The following is a 17,127-nucleotide window of genomic DNA, read 5'->3' as shown; positions in this document are numbered from 1 at the left end:
GGTGGGGTGGTGATTTCTTCACCGATTTGATACTATCCGGACCGCTCGATCAGTCCTAACGGCAGTTCCTGTATTCTCCCTCTCCAGTTGTTACCTCATCTGCACAGACCACTTTAAATGTAGGACCAGGACAAGATGGCGGGTACGTAGTCTATTTACACTAGCTTCGGGAAAATACACAATTCCGTCCCAATTTTTAACAGTTTCGAGTGAAAGTCGATACAGCAGAACAATTTAGTTATCGATTATCTTTTGATTCCGTTTTTTGGTTGTTTTTAACAGATATATCTTTACTCCAAGAGGATTCCCAGGAGGAGTTGGACGGATGTAAGTTTGTCCCTGTGTTTTCAGTGTTGGAAATTGCTAGCTAGCGGTGAAATGCATGCGATGATTGCTTTGTCGGCTCTTTGGAGTTCACGGGTCTGTGTGGGCCTTGGGTAGACGAGTTGGACTGTTCCCTTTCTTTGCAACTTACTTAACTTCTTCGATGTGTAGTGAGTTATATTCACATCCTACATTTTAAATGCTCTCAAAAATAGTTTCGTAAAAGCTAACACTCACGCGCTTGCTGAAATTTGGCGATAAACTAGCCAGTTAGCTAGCAAGCGAATTGGCGAGCTAGCCTGTCAGATAGCCAAGCAGCTAACTAGCTAAGCAGAGTAACCAGCGATTCGATTCACTGCATTACATTTGTGATCGTCTCGCTTCCTTCGCTAGCTAGATTCTCAACCTAATACATCAAGCTTGCATGCAGGATTGTTAACCTAGCTAGGTCAGCTAGTTAGCTACCACCCATAGTGGAGGGAGGTTACTGGTTTCTGTTAGATCAGATATGGAACACAGTCAGGGCCCTACGACTATAGCCTCAAACTTCCTGAAGTGGACTATTTGGCTTGCTAGTCTTTGCAGCCAAACTAAATTAGTATGATATAACAACTAGCCAGCTATCTATTTTCTATTACTATCCAGTATGCATATTAGACAATTTGGTGACTGATAAATTGTAGCAAAAGTGGGAAGTTAATGCACCTAGTCTGGCTATTGTGCAATAACTGGGATGTGCAGTTACCATACACTGTACAAGCTAGGTATTTATGTTGCAATATGATAGATTGCTTTGTTTCAGTCGTGCATTTTGCAATATACCCATACCATTGCGAGAACAGTCATGCAACAAGTTCACCTACAGATCACTACCATCATCCTATAGCTCCCCACCTGCTTGTATGCTATGTGTATTCACTGTATTTCAAGGACTTCTTGATATGTTTCTTTCACCAAATCTGTCATTTTCACTTTTGCACTTTTTCCCCCCTTGGACTGCATTCTCCTAACCACTGTTGATATGCTAATAGATTTAGCATTGGTGCCAAGCTTCTGCCACTACTGCATGTCACCTCATCACTGTCCCTCACTGGCCTGACTGGGTACGTGGTGGTGGGTGCCTCTCATGCACAATATTCCCAATGTCTCTAATAGTTGGTGTGGATGACTACAGCTCAGAGTCTGACGTCATTATTATACCTTCAGCCTTGGATTTTGTATCGCAAGATGAGATGCTGACTCCTCTTGGAAGATTGGATAAATACGTCGCTAGTGAAAATATTTTTAACAGGTAAATGTCCAATGGAATGTTATTAAAACTCACACTCAGACCTTTTTTATTATGGAGAATATTTAAAATATCACATTTTGTTATGACTTCCAGACAAATGGTGGCACGAAGTTTGTTGGACACACTAAAAGCAGTGAGCGAGGATGAGAGGGACTGTATTGGCGTCTTGGAGAGAGTGGGTCGACTTGCTGATGACTCGGGTAAGACCCCATCGGTGAATAAGAGACGTTTGTTTCATATTTAACGACTGACCGTAGTGAACTGTCTGTCGTGTGTATGAACTGGCTGTGTGTGTCTGCTCTGGACATGCCCTTATTTCTGTGTCATGAAGTAGTCGGTCTGTTCTCTTGGCTGGCCGCTAGTGCAGAGGAGAGAGACCCATGAGTGTTTGATGGAGCGGTGTAGTTAACTGACTGTTAACTGCACCTAGATGCCATTTCACACAGGTGAAATGCTGTCTGAGTATTACAGCTGGTCCCAGTCTGTTCCCTTGGCTCTGTAAGGTGTAGGTAGGCTAAAGGTGTCAGCAGGCTTCAGTTCAGCTGGCACCGAACAAGTGTGCTCGCATACGCCCATAAAATACCTTCACTTGAAAATCGGCAATAGTGATATTTGTCCATTTTGTGACGCCGTAGCCCGTATACACTTCCTCAAAATAGTCTGAATTAATCTAAGACGACTCAAGAAATCTGTAATTCATTTTGAAGTTCTTGCTGAAGAGCTCTTAGTCACACAATTTTACATCTAAGATGTTTGGTGCATATTTTTCAATGAAAAAAAATGCATAAAAGTGTCCCCCTCGTTGAATGACAGCCTTTATTGAATAATCTCTACTTTTGACCATTCACCTACGAAGGGGCGTAGACTTCGGCTCTGAACTTTTACTTGAATTGATGTCCAAAACGAACAAAAACTTCACAAAATCTCATAATATATACACAAACTCTACTGAACTGTTTCGGCCGGGAAGCGTGCGGATGCCTTAAGCAATATGGAGGAAGGTGCACCACTGCTTATACATATCCAGTAGGGATTAGAAAATAGATTGGGATTTGGGCATTTATTAGTTGGGATAACTAATAAATGCATTTTTTTTTTGTGCAATGGTCAGGTCTCTGAATGTAGTGGCCTAGCAGTGTCCTTGTAAGTGCATGTCTTTCAGCGTAATGCAGTAGCCCTGCATAATGGTGCAGGCACAAACCAGTTCCCTTAACCCTGTAGTGAACTGACCAGAGAGGATGTTAGTCAGTCAGTGGGCATGTATTTTAAACAACTACATCAAAATAAAAAAAGTGTTTTCCCTTAGCATTACATAGGCTGGGTGTGCTTCGGGGACATTCTGGCCCATCAGCATCCTTCTCACAGCTATTTATTAGTGCGTCTTTAAAATATAGGCTTAACTAAATTCACACCTGAAGTTAAGACAATCTAACTGTGTTTCTGCAGACAATATCTCTGGACAAATGATATCCTTCTTTGGTCCCAGGGCTGCTGTCGATGATGTAACCAGACCCCTTTTGTCATTGAAGACATTTGATCTTCAGGCTTTATTGACCCCCCCCCCCCCCCCCTTTTCTACTGTCCTTAAAATACCTCTTAAGTGTTTTTAAAATGTCTGACCTTTCTCTTTTCAGAGCCCTCTGTAAGAGCAGAATTAATGGAGCAAGTTCCTCACATCGCCATTTTCTGTCAGGAGAACAGACCTTCCATTCCATTTGCCTTCTCTAAGTACTTGCTACCAATCGTGGTGAGATACCTGGCTGACCAGAACAACCAGGTAAGGGAGGCATGTGATAAGAATACATTACATTCTCCTCTTTTTGTATTGTTCAACATACTTTGTTCTGTTTTTTTCAATTGCCTCTCACTCGCTCTCTCTGGCCATTAGCACATGTTAAAAAAAAAACATCTATTCAGCGACAATGAATTAAGCTCATAGATGTTATTCTAACTGTTATTAATAGCTTCTGTATAATGATTGTGATATCTCGCCAGGTCAGAAAGACCAGCCAGGCGGCCCTGCTGGTGCTGCTGGAGCAGGAGCTGGTTGAGAGGGGGGACATCGAGACCCTGGTGTGCCCCGTTCTGGTGGACCTGACTGCCCCCGACAGCAACGACGACGTTAAGACGGAAGCCATGGCCGTGAGTCACGTGACCAAGGAGATGCCTATAATGGCACCCTATTCCCTATATAGTGCACTACTAAAGTAGCTTTGTTGGTCAAAAGTGGTGTAATACATATGGGAATAGAAGGTGCAGTAGTGTGGAGACAGTGGTCGGGGAACATGACCCACACAACATTATGACATTACCAGGCAGCTACTGGGCCACGTTTTAGATATGATCATATCAAATGCAAAAAGTAGAATAAGGTTGACCCCTTTGTTTTATTTACCATAGCTGTGATTTCCAGAAGCAGGCTGCAGCCAGCATTGAAATGAATGTTTGCACTTCTGCGGATAGTGCAAGCCAAGGGTATTTCAAAGTTGTCTGTAGAATGCAGGTAGTGTTGTTGTGACATTTTAGTTCAAACCACCATACTATGTGAGAAGGATCCTGACGGACGGTGTATTTTGACGCTATGTTTTTGTGGCTGTAGATCATCTGTAAGATGGCCCCCATGGTGGGCAAGGACATCACCGAGCGCCTCTTCCTGCCCCGCTTCTGTGAGATGTGCTGCGACTGCAGGATGTTCCACGTGCGCAAGGTCAGTAGGGACTAAACTAGGGTTGTGTTCATAAGGCACCAAACAAATGAAAACGGACTGAAATAGGAGAGACTAGCTGGACTTGGCACATATGTTTTGTTTTTGTTAACGTCTTCTGTTGAGCCTTAATGAACACGACTCTGGATTAGATCACCCCCAGGCAGTGGCTATACACCCAAGCAGACTTTCTCACATGTAGTATTGGCCTTTTCAGCTTTTTTGTTTAACATATTGTTAAATTTGCTTGGGGTTGGAGTCATTGTTTTAGATGAGGTCATTTTTGTGTGTTTGTGGCAGGTTTGCGCCGCAAACTTTGGCGACATTTGCAGTGTTGTTGGAGGAGAGGCAACAGAGGAACTCCTGGTACGTGTTGACTTCTTTTGGTTTCCTTCTTTCTCAGCCAACTGACTTGGTAACTTTGTTTGCTTCCAGTGACACACCAGGGTTTACTTAAATGAGTCATCTAAAAGCCAGAAGTTTCTGTTGCACATGCTGTTCCCAACTGCCACTTTTCCACCTCTTTCTCTGAATTCTCAGTATATTGTTCTCTGTGTTGTGACATTGAGATTGTAACGGGTGAAACATTGATTTCTTTCTTTCTTTCTTTCTTCCCCCCCACTCAGTAGCTCGGCTTTGTGTGACGATGAAAGGGCATTCTAAGCTCTGACTAACTGAAACACTGTTTTACTTTTCATCTCGCGCTCTCTCTCCTTTCCTGCCCAGCTGCCCCGCTTTTTCCAGCTCTGCTCGGACAACGTGTGGGGGGTGAGGAAGGCCTGCGCTGAGTGCTTCATGACTGTTTCCTCGTCCACCTCGCAGGAAGTGCGCAGGACCAAGCTATCGTCGCTCTTCATCAACCTCATCAGCGACCCCTCCCGATGGGTGAGCACCAAGCAGAAATTTTGGTCAACCCACATCCTAAATGGAAACTAAATACTTTAGCATAGGCATTAAACATTGACCTGCTCGGGCTAGAGTTCTACTCTTAATCCTCTAGGTATTTTTCTGTTTAGGGAACTAACTTGTCCACTGTATCTCAGTTGGTAGAGTATGGCACTTGCAATGCCAGGGTTGTGGGTTCGATTCCCATGGGGGACCAGTAAGAACAAATATGAAACGACAATGTATGCACTCCAGTAAGTCGCTCTGGATAAGAGCGTCTGTAAAATGAAACAAACTTTTTAGAGTGTATACATATTTTATTTTTACTGCAGGGCCTGTGGGTAGTCGTTAGCCCACTTCGGGGAACATTTACATGACATATTTTACCAGGATGTCTGATAGGCCAACTTCCTTATTTGAATGCACAACTTGGCTACTTCTCTTTACAAGAGTGTCTGCTAAATGACTGTAGAGTAATTGACACGTCATACTTGTTTGTTCCTTGACCTCTGTCTCTCTTACTGTGTGTGTCAGGTGCGTCAGGCTGCCTTCCAGTCGCTGGGCCAGTTCATCTCCACGTTCGCCAGCCCCAACAGTGTGGGCCAGTACTTCAGAGAGGGGGAGGAGGGCGAGTGCAACTGTGTCAACTCACAGAACAGGTGCAGCCATTTTGGGCATCTAAAAGGGAATTTAGATTTGAATGGTTTTCTCTCAGTGAAGGAAATCCACCAAGCTTGTATTGTACTGCTTGTTTGTAACATGCTTCCTCTCTCTCTCTCCCCCAGTATTGAAGAGAAACCACTGAACCTGGACACTACAGACCCTTCCCTCAGCGCTAACACAGATGACTCTCAGAGGCGGGGGGATGACTCTCCTGTATGCACAAATGGCAACAACGTAGAGGGTTGTCTACAACAGGACTGCATTTCCAACAATGCCCAGGGGGACCACAGCGAGGGGGAGGATGGGGGGTTTTGCCGGACAGAGGAGGAGATAGGCGGAATGGACGTGGCAGAGCAGGGGGGTGGGGAGCAGGCGGCGGAGGCTTTGGCGGATGCCCTGGACGTTCCCGAGTGCCTCTGTAGGAAGGCGGCTTCCTCGCTCGCCTCCAACCCGGACTCCTCGGAGGAGGGAGACTCTTCCAGCACAGCAGGGGCTCAGGAAGAGGAGGAAGCCCCTTCAGTGGCTACTGAGAGCACTAAGAACGAGCCACAGCCACATGAGAAATGCACATCCTCCAACGAGAAGGACGACTCACCAGCAGACATATTGGCGCCCTCGTCCTTCTCCCTCCCTGAGCCAGCAGAGGAGGAGTCCCCCTTTGTCAGTCCACTGGACAATATCCCAGAGCAGGAGCTCTACAACTCCTTCCACTTCTGGAGGTTGCCCATCGCTGAGATGGACCTGGAGCTGCTCCAGCAGGGGGAGAGTGTCCAGGAGGAGCCCCCCAGCTACGTCTCCTCCAGTCAGGGCAAGACTAAAGCCTCGGCCCCAGTCCTGGATAGGAAACAGCTGGAAGAGCTGATCGAAAACCTGGAGCCTCATATTGATGACCCCGACGTGAAAGGTGAGCTGTGCTCTGTGTAAAGCTGTAGCTTGACCTCACTGTCAGAGGTCTACACTCTACGGCTGAGATCACGAGAAGCTGCTTACTTCAATACCATACGTAGAAATGTTACTCCATAAGAGGTGGTTATTTTGGTAACTGTTGCAATTCATGGTTGTGCATCCATTCACATAGGGACAATGGCTCAGTGTGTAGGCAATTATATTGTAAGAAGTTGTCATGGAGGGTGAATTCCCTTGGGTTATAAATAGACTAATCCTTAACCAGAGCAAGCAGTGAAATTCAATACATTGTTGACAATTAACATTCCTCTGCTGTGATTGGACAGAAGAAGCTCTTTCACAGGTAGTGTAGGATAGGGCTCAGAGGCTAACCCTATAGGCCAATGGTGTGAGAGGCTAGCCGTTGAGTCCAGTCCACTGTGTTTTTGGTGGAATGAAACCCTTAATGTTGCGTGTGAGGCTAGCAGCCTGCTGGCACCTGGCCATTTCACACAATAGAAACCAAGTCATTTTTGGGCCGACTTGAAAGGGAGGGAGAAAATAGAAAACCGGGAGAGGTATGTGTGGCCTATAATGTTACAAATCGCACAACGAAGAGGTGTTGTCAGAGGATACCAGAAAGCAACTTCAAACTAAAACAGTTTTTGTCACTTAACAGTTTTTCCTTCAATCTTCGTTTTATGTGCGAGCCTCCTTGTCTGCCTATAGATGCAATCCCATCATGCTGCATGTAATAAACTCAGGTAGTCTAGGCCAGGGATGGGCAACTCCAGTCCTCAGGGGCCAGAGTGCTGTAACGCTGCCCTGCCATCCCTAGCAAACACAGCTGATTTAAACTAATTGCATTCCAAATTGAGTAGTTGATTATTGGAGTCAGGTGTGTTGGCTGGGGTAAAAGTGTGACACTAATCAGAACCCTGAGGACTGGCGTTACCCTGGGTTAGACCTATACTACAGAACACTGCTGTGTTCCAGTACTGTTTGTTTCTAAGATGGGTCACATGAATCTAACGATCTGTCACTGAGTACGGTTACATGCACACAATAATGCGATTTATTGTAGGTAGTCAGATTAATATAATAATTAGATTTAAAACATTTACAGGCTTTGCAAGAAGAACAATCTGAAATCAGGCTACCTGATGTCACTGTGATAAATGCAGAAAATCACCAGTCTAAATAAACGTTCCACCACAGCGACCATGTTATTTTTGGGTTGGGACGTATAAAGATTGAATGTGAACTACTTCTATGACGTGTACGTTCCGTAGTTCTGAACTCACTTCACTGGCTTCGAAGAGGAAGGCTCTTGGCTGGCGTCGAAGAGGAAGGCTCTTTGCTGGCGTCGGCACAGTTGAAATGCACAGCTGGAACGGCAATTTTTTTTTAGTTTGATATTTTTTGTATTTGTTTTTATTTAAAAAAATAAAATGAATAATTTAAGGTCCTAATAATTACACCTTACGCTGCTTTTTAAAATGAGCAGAGTAAGGTGTTTACATGACTACTGCCATAGTCAGTTTAGTATGGAATTATTACTGTGCACGTAAACGTTATCACCGGTGTCATCATGCCAGACGTGCGTTGGTTTGACGAACCGCTCATTGTTGCAGATGGAAATGGAATTCATAGAGCTGACGGACAATCATCAGTTCTACATGATGGACCATGATTTCTGTCAGAATGTTCCGTAGCGCTAGGCTGCGTCTTCCTGAACAGGCCCCAGATGTACTGAAGCACAATGACTCACTCTGCTTAGCCTTGACAGATTTCCAATCTGCTCTTCCTCGTCTGTTAAGATGAGCCCCGTGTCGGTGCTTCGGGCCAGTGCAGTGGCTCCTCCATGGTTTTGAGTGTGATCTGTTCTTGTGAAGAGGGGCCGACTGTAAGCCCAGACAAGGGCTCCCTGTTGTGTATATGGCACGAAGAACGCTTGTTTGACAATGACGCGCGCACACACAGGCCTCGATGGGCTGTTTTATATACTCAAGGTAATGCTGTCACAACAAGGAGGAATAGGTCTCCTAGACACTTCATGTATATGATAGAATGAGCACAGGCTAGGTATTAGCAATATGGTAGTTGCTCAAGTTGTATTGTTTGGCAATAATACAGCTTACCCCTAGGGCATTGTTTCTGAACAAGTGAACATGGTGATAGAGCAATGTGGAACTCGCCTGCTCAACCATGTCGTCGTCGTCCCCCCCCCCCCCCCTTCCTGCAGCACAAGTGGATGTCCTGACAGCTGCTCTGAGAGCCACAACCATGGACTCTCACCTAGAGGATGCCTTCCTGGAGCCCCGGGACAGCCAGGGGGGTCACCACTACGACAACCCCTTTGGAGTGCACCAGATGCCCCTTATAGGGCACCATTCAGACATGGAGGTGAGGGGGTGGAATGGCGTCACGCCTATAGAGAAATTATCTGTAGGGTTGTCATGTTTGATTTGTGATTAATCCTGGTGTCTGTGTAGAGGCGAAACTCCACCCTGCAGATGAACCATGGCGACGACTCTGAGCTGAGCGATAGCAGCTTCAGTCCAGAGGACGAGAAGAAATCCAAGCATCAGGACGTGATCCCTCAGGCCCTGCTGGACCAGTACCTGTCCATGACGGACCCTTCCAGAGCCCAGACGGTAGACATGGAGATCGCCAAGCACTGTGCCTACAGCCTCCCTGGTGTGGCCATGACCCTGGGCAGACAGAACTGGCACTGCCTCAGGGACACCTATGAGACCCTGGCCTCGGACATGCAGGTGTGTCTATGCTCCAGTTCTGTCTAGGCTACATCTGACTTACACCTTCTGTCAATTTTACTGTAAATGTTTTTGAGGAAAAATACGGGTTTTCTCTTCAGAAGTTGTTTTTGACCCCCCCCTCCCCCCATTCCATTTCAACCTCTAAACACTCCCCACCATGGAACACATTCAGTAGAACACAACTTTGTGGAACGTTTAGGTAGATCTAGATTGTGTATAACTGGCATGCCTCGCTCACTTGTAGCATAAGCTCTAATGGTGACGTTTGCATCTGCACGTTCCACAAGGTCGCGACCTCCTGAATGTGCCCCCATGGCTAGTATGTAGCCTAGCAGTGTGGCTCTCTCACTGTGGTCTATTTCCTCCTCCCCTGCCAGCTGGTTGTTGTCAGGGAGGGTGCTTTGACAGACTGGACCTAGACTGGAGCATGGAGCAGGTTTGCTTTTCTTTCTGGTCCTCCTCAAGCACCTTTTTTATTAATTTTGTGATTCTCCAAAGCCCAATGTGTGGATCCTTGGCTTTCCAAATGCAGTCCTCCAAAAACAAACTTGTGTCCTCTCACCATTCAGTTGTCTACCCCAAAGTTTGCCTGCAAGGAATGACATTTTGCCCCAGGCACGACAGCTGAAGGGCTTGACACTATTGGCTCTGGTCACTCTCAATTCCCCCCCCACCCAAATCAGTGAGCTGGAAGCCTGAGGACTGGAGTTGGCCCCCCCCATGTGATTCCTTTATGTCTCCGGTGCTGTCTCCCCCTGGCAGCTCCCTTTGTCCCACTTTTATACACGCCCTCTAACGTCACTGGGTCTCCCTGGGCTCTAATGTCTCTCTCTCCCTTCTCCAGTGGAAGGTGCGTCGGACGTTGGCCTTCTCCATCCACGAGCTGGCCCTGATCCTGGGGGACCAGCTGACGGCAGCGGACCTGGTGCCCATCTTCAACGGCTTCCTCAAGGACCTGGATGAGGTACGGGTAGGGGTCCTCAAACACCTCTACCACTTCCTTAAGGTCAGTCGGCACCTCTTTCTTTAGCACTCACATCAATATAAGAAAATACTTTATCAATATTAAAGAAAATACTAATAGAACCGATCATTAGAATGTCACGATGAGTTGACTGCAGCGCATAATGATTAATATTTCCCATAGTGATGATAGGATCCAGGCACCCTGCAGTTTCTCTGCCGCGGTGGAGTTTCTCTGTGCCACGGTGGAGTTTCTCTGTGCCGCGGAGAAGGTTTCTCTGTGCCGCGGTGGAGTTTCTCTGTGCCGCGGTGAAGGTTTCTCTGTGCCGCGGTGGAGTTTCTCTGTGCCGCGGTGAAGGTTTCTCTGTGCCCGCAGGGGATCAACCTCTTTCTTTCTCGCTCCATGCTCACCCTCCCTCTAGCTGCTGCACCAGGACACCCGGCGTAAATACCTGTACCAGCTCCAGGAGTTCCTGGTCACAGACAACAGCCGCAACTGGCGCTTCCGATCAGAGCTGGCTGAGTAGGTTCTACCCTGTTACCACACTTCATGTAATCCATTTATTTCCCCTGTGACCTTAGTTGTCACAAACACCATTAGTAGCCAGACAAGTAGCCAGACGTTGTGACATTCCTGTACTGCGTGTGGGTGATGGCTGTTTTGGTGACATTAGGTTCTATGGGTCAGGGTAATCTGTATCCCTCTGTTCTCAGACAGCTGGTGTTGTTACTGGAGCTGTACAGTGGTCAGGATGTTTATGACTACCTTCGACCCCTGGCCTTCAGCCTGTGTCTGGACAGAGTGTCGTCTGTACGCTGGACCTCATACAAACTGGTACGACACACCCCCGACACGGTCACAGCCAGCGGACCCCCCCCCCCCCAGACACGGTCACAGCCAGCGGTCCTCATGAGAACCAGTTTCATCATAGCGCTTGATGGTTTTTGTGACTGCACTTGAACAAATGTTCAAAGTTCTTGAAATTTTCCGGATTGACTGACCGTCATGTCTTCAAGTAATGGACTGTCGTTTCTCTTTGCTTATTTGAGATGTTCTTGCCATAATATGGACTTGGTCTTTTACCAAAGGGGTGTATACCACCCCTACCTTGTCACAACACAGGTGATTGGCTCAAATAAAGAAAAAGCCTTGAATCAGTAGGTGTGTCCAAACTTTTGACTGGTACTGTGTGTACGTACACTATGGTTGAAAGGTTTGGGTTCACTTAGATATGTCCTTGTTTTTTAAAGATTTAGATTTGTCCATTTACAATAACATCAAATTGATCAGAAATACAGTGTAGACATTGTTAATGTTGTCAATTACAATTGTAGCTGGAAAGGGCAGATAAAAAAAATTAAAAATAGAATTCCTGCAGAGAATTCCTGCAACCATCACTCCTGTGTTCCAGTGGCATGTTGTATTAGCTAATCCAAGTTTATCATTTCAAAAGGATAATTGAGCATTAGAAAACCCTTTTGCAATTATGTTAGCACAGCTGAAAACTGTTGTTCTGATTTAAAGAAGCAATTAAACTGGCCTTCTTTAGACTATTTTAGTATCTGGAGCATCTGCATTTGTGTGTTCAATTAGGCTCAAAATGGCCAGAAACAAAGCACTTTCTTCTGAAACTGTAATGTTACACCACCATATCCTTGGTAAATGTTTCTCCCTCCCTACCATTGCCACATATATCTCGAACATTTCTCATGTTTTGCTCAATGTACACAGCAGGGCGATGTCCTGCTTACAGACATCAGCAACAACACAGTTCAAGTCTGCTAAAGATGGCCGTTATTGTCTCTTCCCAATATTAGCCTTTCACTGAGGCCCTGATTGGGAAGAGATCGTAGTAGTTCAGCGATCACTCAGCTATTTCTTTTAATAAAACTACTAATCCGTTCAAGATGTCATATTACTGAGCCCATCTTTTAAGTTCTCTGGGCTTCATTTACTCAGAATTTTTTAATAAGAATTTTGATACAATAAATATTGTATTCCTTTTTGTGTATATTGTTAGGTGAGTGAGATCATCAGGAAGGTGGCGTCATGCCAGGTGCTGCTGGCAGACTTCCTGAGTGAGCTGGTAGAGAAGTTCTGCCACTCCCCCAAGTGGTCGGGACGACAGGCCTTCACTTTCATCTGTCAGGTGAGGACATCTTTGTCATGTTCATCGTTAGGCTTTGGCGGTATACTGTATATACCGGGGTGTTTAGAACTAGCCACACACACCCCCATAGCCAATACTTTAACCATTTCTTTTTAAAGTTATTTGTAGCTACTTTTAAGTAAATACCTGAAGTCAACTTGTGCAATACGTTAGGAAATAAAGCACATCGCGCTGTTCATTTCACCCGTCACATTATTTTTCATTATGAAGCTTAGCGGTAGTCCAGTCACATGGTGTTAGTTTACAAGCACACAACGATGAGTCTGCCAGCAGAGCATTAGTCACTCACTGTTGTGCAGCACACAGCAGGTGATCTAGTTACAGTATGGAATTCATAACTAAATGTTTGCTAGCTAGATATCTTCTTACAACTATTCAGTGAACTGTCTAAAATGTGCTAAATGCTCTGCCGTTGTGTAATTTAGCTTCTTGTGAAATCAGCAGAGTCCACTCCTGGATCAATAGCCTTGCGGTCTAATATTTGTTTTGTTTTTGCAGCAATGTGTGAGTAGCATTTTTGTGTTACTTGTATAACTTTGCCCTGGGATGTCTGTCCTGCAAATAGTTTGTCAGACTTTATAAAATGTTCCCAATTTGCTCGTTAGCATTTAGCTAGCATTTGCTATGGGATTTGACATGTATTCTTTATTTAACCAGGGTAAAACCCATGAGACTATTTATTTCTCTTTTTACTTGTTAGCATTACTATTACTAACATTTGGATTAAAGGGGTTTGACATTAGTGCCCCTTGTGTTCAGTGCCAGTATTACCAAATATCCCAGAATGGCACAAGGTCGGTCTGACAACCGCCCAAGCCTATTCATTGTTATTCTTCTCGTCATCTCCTAGCTTGTCAAACACACAAATAATCATCCAATATGCCTAACCAAATAAACAAGGTAAATACTGTCATACATAAAACCTGATGGAAACTATTTTTTGGGGGGGGAGGGGTAAAGAGGTAAGACTACCAAGTGGCATAGTCTCTGATCTAGTTAAGTTAATCTTGTAGCCTGAGAATACACTGAATAATTGAAGAATATTAACAAGAGGTGTAATTTGAAGTCTCGGGGCTAAAGATGAATATCAAAACATTGTCAGCGCCAAGGATGTTTAATTACGGTTTTTAATTGAAGTGTGTTTTTATTTGAGCCGTTAGTTTCCCCACCCTCATATTACACAGTAGAGTAAGTGGCTATGGTAACTATGAGGACACTGCTTTCAACGGGCCACTTGACAATGTCCCCACCATTTTATTTGATAACATAAGTGGCACCATTCTCTGTCCCACAATGTCTATTGTGTTGGAGGACAATGAGATCATGATGACTGAGTGGTCAAGTGTGTTAACGCACAAACACAACAAAGTGCAAGTGTGTGTGTGTCTTGTGCATGCACACACAGAATCACACACTCCCCCAATCCATCTCTGACACACACACACCCTCTGACCATCCTCCCTCTCTCTCTGTCAGCATCTCTGAAACACACACCCCCCCTCTCTGACCATCCTCCCTCTCTCTCTCTTTCTGTCAGCATCTCTGAAACACACACACACACACACACACACCCTCTCTGACCATCCTCCCTCTCTCTTTCTGTCAGCTGGCGATTGAGGATGACTGTGTGTCGTTGGAGCAGTTCTCGGAGCACCTGCTGGCCCCTCTGTTACAGCTGGCCTCCGACCCCGTGGCCAACGTCAGGGTGCTGCTGGCCAAGACCATCCGTCAGAGCCTGCTGGAGAGAGGTACGTACACACACACCTGCATGCTCCTCTGACCAATTCCATAGAGTTAGGCCTAGGAAACAAGCAATTATGGCTTAATTTATTTTATTATAAAAACGAATTGTATTTAGAAATTAACTGCACTCACAAAATGCATAGTATTATGCATTGTGAAATAGTCTGGATTGTGTGTGTGTGTGTGTGTGTGTATAGCTATGTCATTACTAATCCCCAATAAGGAAACATGACAAAGTATGACTGTTCTCCATATATCGTCAGCTTAACTGCAGTTGAACACTCGTCACATCTGTCCTCTATTCTTCCTGTCGTCCCTGCAGAGTACTTCCTGCATTCTGCCAACTCCCACCAGGAGGCGCTAGAGCAGACACTGGTGGCCCTGCAGATGGACCTGGACAAGGACGTCAAATACTTTGCCAGCGTGCATCCTGGGAGCACTCGCCTCAGCGAGGATGCCATGAGCACCACCTCCTCCACCTACTGAGCCCAGAGCGCCCCTTGTCCCTCTAAACACACACACAGGTTAGGGTGCAGAGGGCTTGAGGTAGCTTCTTTTACTGGCACTTCTAAACAGCCACAAGGGGAGGACCCATGAATCAATACAACTTCAATCAACACAGATTCATTTAGTGCTTTGATTTGTTCATATTTTTTTGCCACAGAAGCCTTAAGTGTCTTCCTTAAACTGGAAAATACTTGAATGTCCGGAGTGGATTCAGTGACTAACAAAACAAATGGGGGGGGAAACGCATGGGGAACGGCGCTAATAGGGACCATTTTCCCACATCGGTTCTTCCCCTTCCCGCTCTCATCTTCCCGAGACTTAGCGGAAAAGCCAGTATCTCACAAGCTTTATCGACCCACATGGCAGGCCGACTGTCTCTAACTCAAAACGTTTAAATGTTTTTTTCTTATTGAAAATGTATAAATGACTCCTATGCTGCATATATTAAAAAAATAATGAAAAAAAAGTAAAAGGCCTGTGGACGTAGCACGTCTCCTACTGGGCTCCTGCCTCCGTTGTTTTAACTCTCTAGTGCAGCACATTGTTGTACCCATAGACAGAGGGCCTCCCCCTGGCAGGCAGGGGTTCCTGTTGTCAATGAGAAATACATGTATTTTTATTAATATTATGGCTGTCCGTTTGCGGTGTTTTTTAAGTAAGCGGCGAGCTATCCAGTTGTAAAAGGTCAGCACACTTGAAACGTGGTATTTAACCTGAGAATAAAATACTGGGCCGCACCTCCGCCCTTATACCCTATCTGTACATATCTCTAGCAACTTTTCCATTTTGATCAACGATCATGTATAGTATTGTGATACCATTTTTTCCCCTTTGTTTTACCTGTCGCAGCATTAAATAAAAAGCAGGCACAAATTTGTAGGTGTATTTTGTTTGTGTAGGAGGGATGGAGGCTCTGGAACATGTTTCTCAGGATATTCTTAACACCAAAGAGGAGTTTTATATACAACTGGTGCCATGCCCTGGCTGGGATTGAATCGGATTGCGGATTACAGGCATTGTGGCTTTTAAAGGCAATTTACAGTAAATGTTGCATATGTCGGCTCAATCGGAAATTGCCTTAAACGTCAACGCCTATAACCCGCGATCAGAATGGCCCTTGTCAGACTGTTTTAACAGAAGTCAATTTTTAACATTTATTTTTTTAAGCATCAATCTTTGAGCCACTTGCATAAACTGTAACGACACCGGGATTCAAACCATGTTACACTCTCCATGTTCCTTCTATTTGTGCTCACTGGTTGCTCTTTGCTCTCATTGGTCACTCTCAACTCTGCCCCCTGGTCCTTGAGCTGGAAAATGATTAGAAGACATTGTGTTGAATCAAACCAGGGACCTGTTGCAGCACAACCCACGTTCTTTACCCCCTCCACAAGCATCCAACCTCAATCTCTACATGACTGGAAAACCCCAGTCGCTAAAGTCCACCCATTGCTCATTCTTCAAATAAATCAATCATTTATTCTGAAGCTGAGGTTTACGACAAAGCAGGATCAATTAGTTAGCCGGCTAACTTCAAATATTGTATTTGCAGCTGTTTTTGAAGCTAGTTTACAAACCAAATTGTGAAAGATGCAAAAACTAAATGAAAGCATAGAAATAGTGCATATAGAACAGTTCTACCGTATCTTATACTTGCTTTCAATGAGTGACAGCTCTATAACGCAAATGTGAATTTGGTTAGGTGGCCCAAAAAGTTACATATTGAAGCTATGTTTAATTTTTGTTTTTGGTTGGCTTATCTATAAAAAAAATATATATAGACAATGTTAATGATTTGGCAAGTTAGCTGGCTAACTCATTAATCCTGCTTTGTAGTATACCCCTCAGCCCCCAGGACCAGATCACGCAAGTTTGCATGTACAGTGAAACACAACTAACCCACTCATTTTCATTAACCAATTGAGCTCGCCAGCTTTTAGTCCTAAAAACCAGAAATGAGTTGCCTTTGGTTCAATCAGTCATTCCAATGGGGGAAACAATAGGGTTTTGTAAAAAAAATGCTGAAAATAAGGTCTGAAGTTAACACATCTTATACTTTTGTTCATGTGGTGTATGTGGACACCTGCTCGTCGAACATCTCATCCAAAATCTTACGCATTAATATGGAGTTGCCTCACCCCCCTTTGCTGCTGTAACAGCATCCACTCTTCTGGGAAGGCTTTCCACTAGATGTTGGAACATGCTACAAGA

At 45.0% G+C, this 17,127-nt stretch overlaps 1 protein-coding gene across 3 annotated transcripts; it reads left to right on the top strand.

The window, feature by feature from the left end:
* The first annotated feature begins 36 nt into the window (after positions 1-36).
* Positions 37-15,789, top strand: LOC115150087 (serine/threonine-protein phosphatase 4 regulatory subunit 1). 3 transcript variants are annotated; one of them, XM_029693022.1, is made up of 20 exons: positions 61-142; positions 283-327; positions 1,356-1,427; positions 1,531-1,615; positions 1,709-1,815; positions 3,250-3,392; positions 3,611-3,757; positions 4,215-4,322; positions 4,620-4,685; positions 5,046-5,204; positions 5,739-5,863; positions 5,990-6,771; positions 8,998-9,158; positions 9,248-9,529; positions 10,377-10,538; positions 10,918-11,018; positions 11,210-11,330; positions 12,517-12,645; positions 14,273-14,414; positions 14,732-15,789. In XM_029693022.1, the coding sequence occupies exons 4-20, from the start codon at positions 1,557-1,559 to the stop codon at positions 14,893-14,895; spliced, it is 2,958 nt and encodes a 985-aa protein (XP_029548882.1). In that variant the 5' UTR covers positions 61-142; positions 283-327; positions 1,356-1,427; positions 1,531-1,556; the 3' UTR covers positions 14,896-15,789. The 3 variants fall into 3 exon arrangements, with proteins under 3 accessions (XP_029548874.1, XP_029548865.1, XP_029548882.1); XM_029693014.1 differs by lacking the exon at positions 1,356-1,427 and having other exon boundaries at positions 37-142; XM_029693005.1 differs by lacking the exon at positions 1,356-1,427 and having other exon boundaries at positions 37-142; positions 1,480-1,615.
* Positions 15,790-17,127: the final 1,338 nt, after the last annotated feature.

Source organism: Salmo trutta, chromosome 2, assembly GCF_901001165.1.
Source record: "Salmo trutta chromosome 2, fSalTru1.1, whole genome shotgun sequence".
NCBI lineage: Eukaryota > Metazoa > Chordata > Actinopteri > Salmoniformes > Salmonidae > Salmo > Salmo trutta.
The sequence above is the reverse complement of the archived record's forward strand: the minus strand, read 5'-3'. Positions and strand labels throughout refer to the sequence as shown.

Coding starts and splice junctions, on each gene's coding strand:
- LOC115150087 (XM_029693005.1), top strand. Junction 3,758..4,214: donor TTAAGACGGAAGCCATGGCC/GTGAGTCACGTG, acceptor TTGTGGCTGTAG/ATCATCTGTAAGATGGCCCC. Junction 5,205..5,738: donor TCAGCGACCCCTCCCGATGG/GTGAGCACCAAG, acceptor TGTGTGTGTCAG/GTGCGTCAGGCTGCCTTCCA.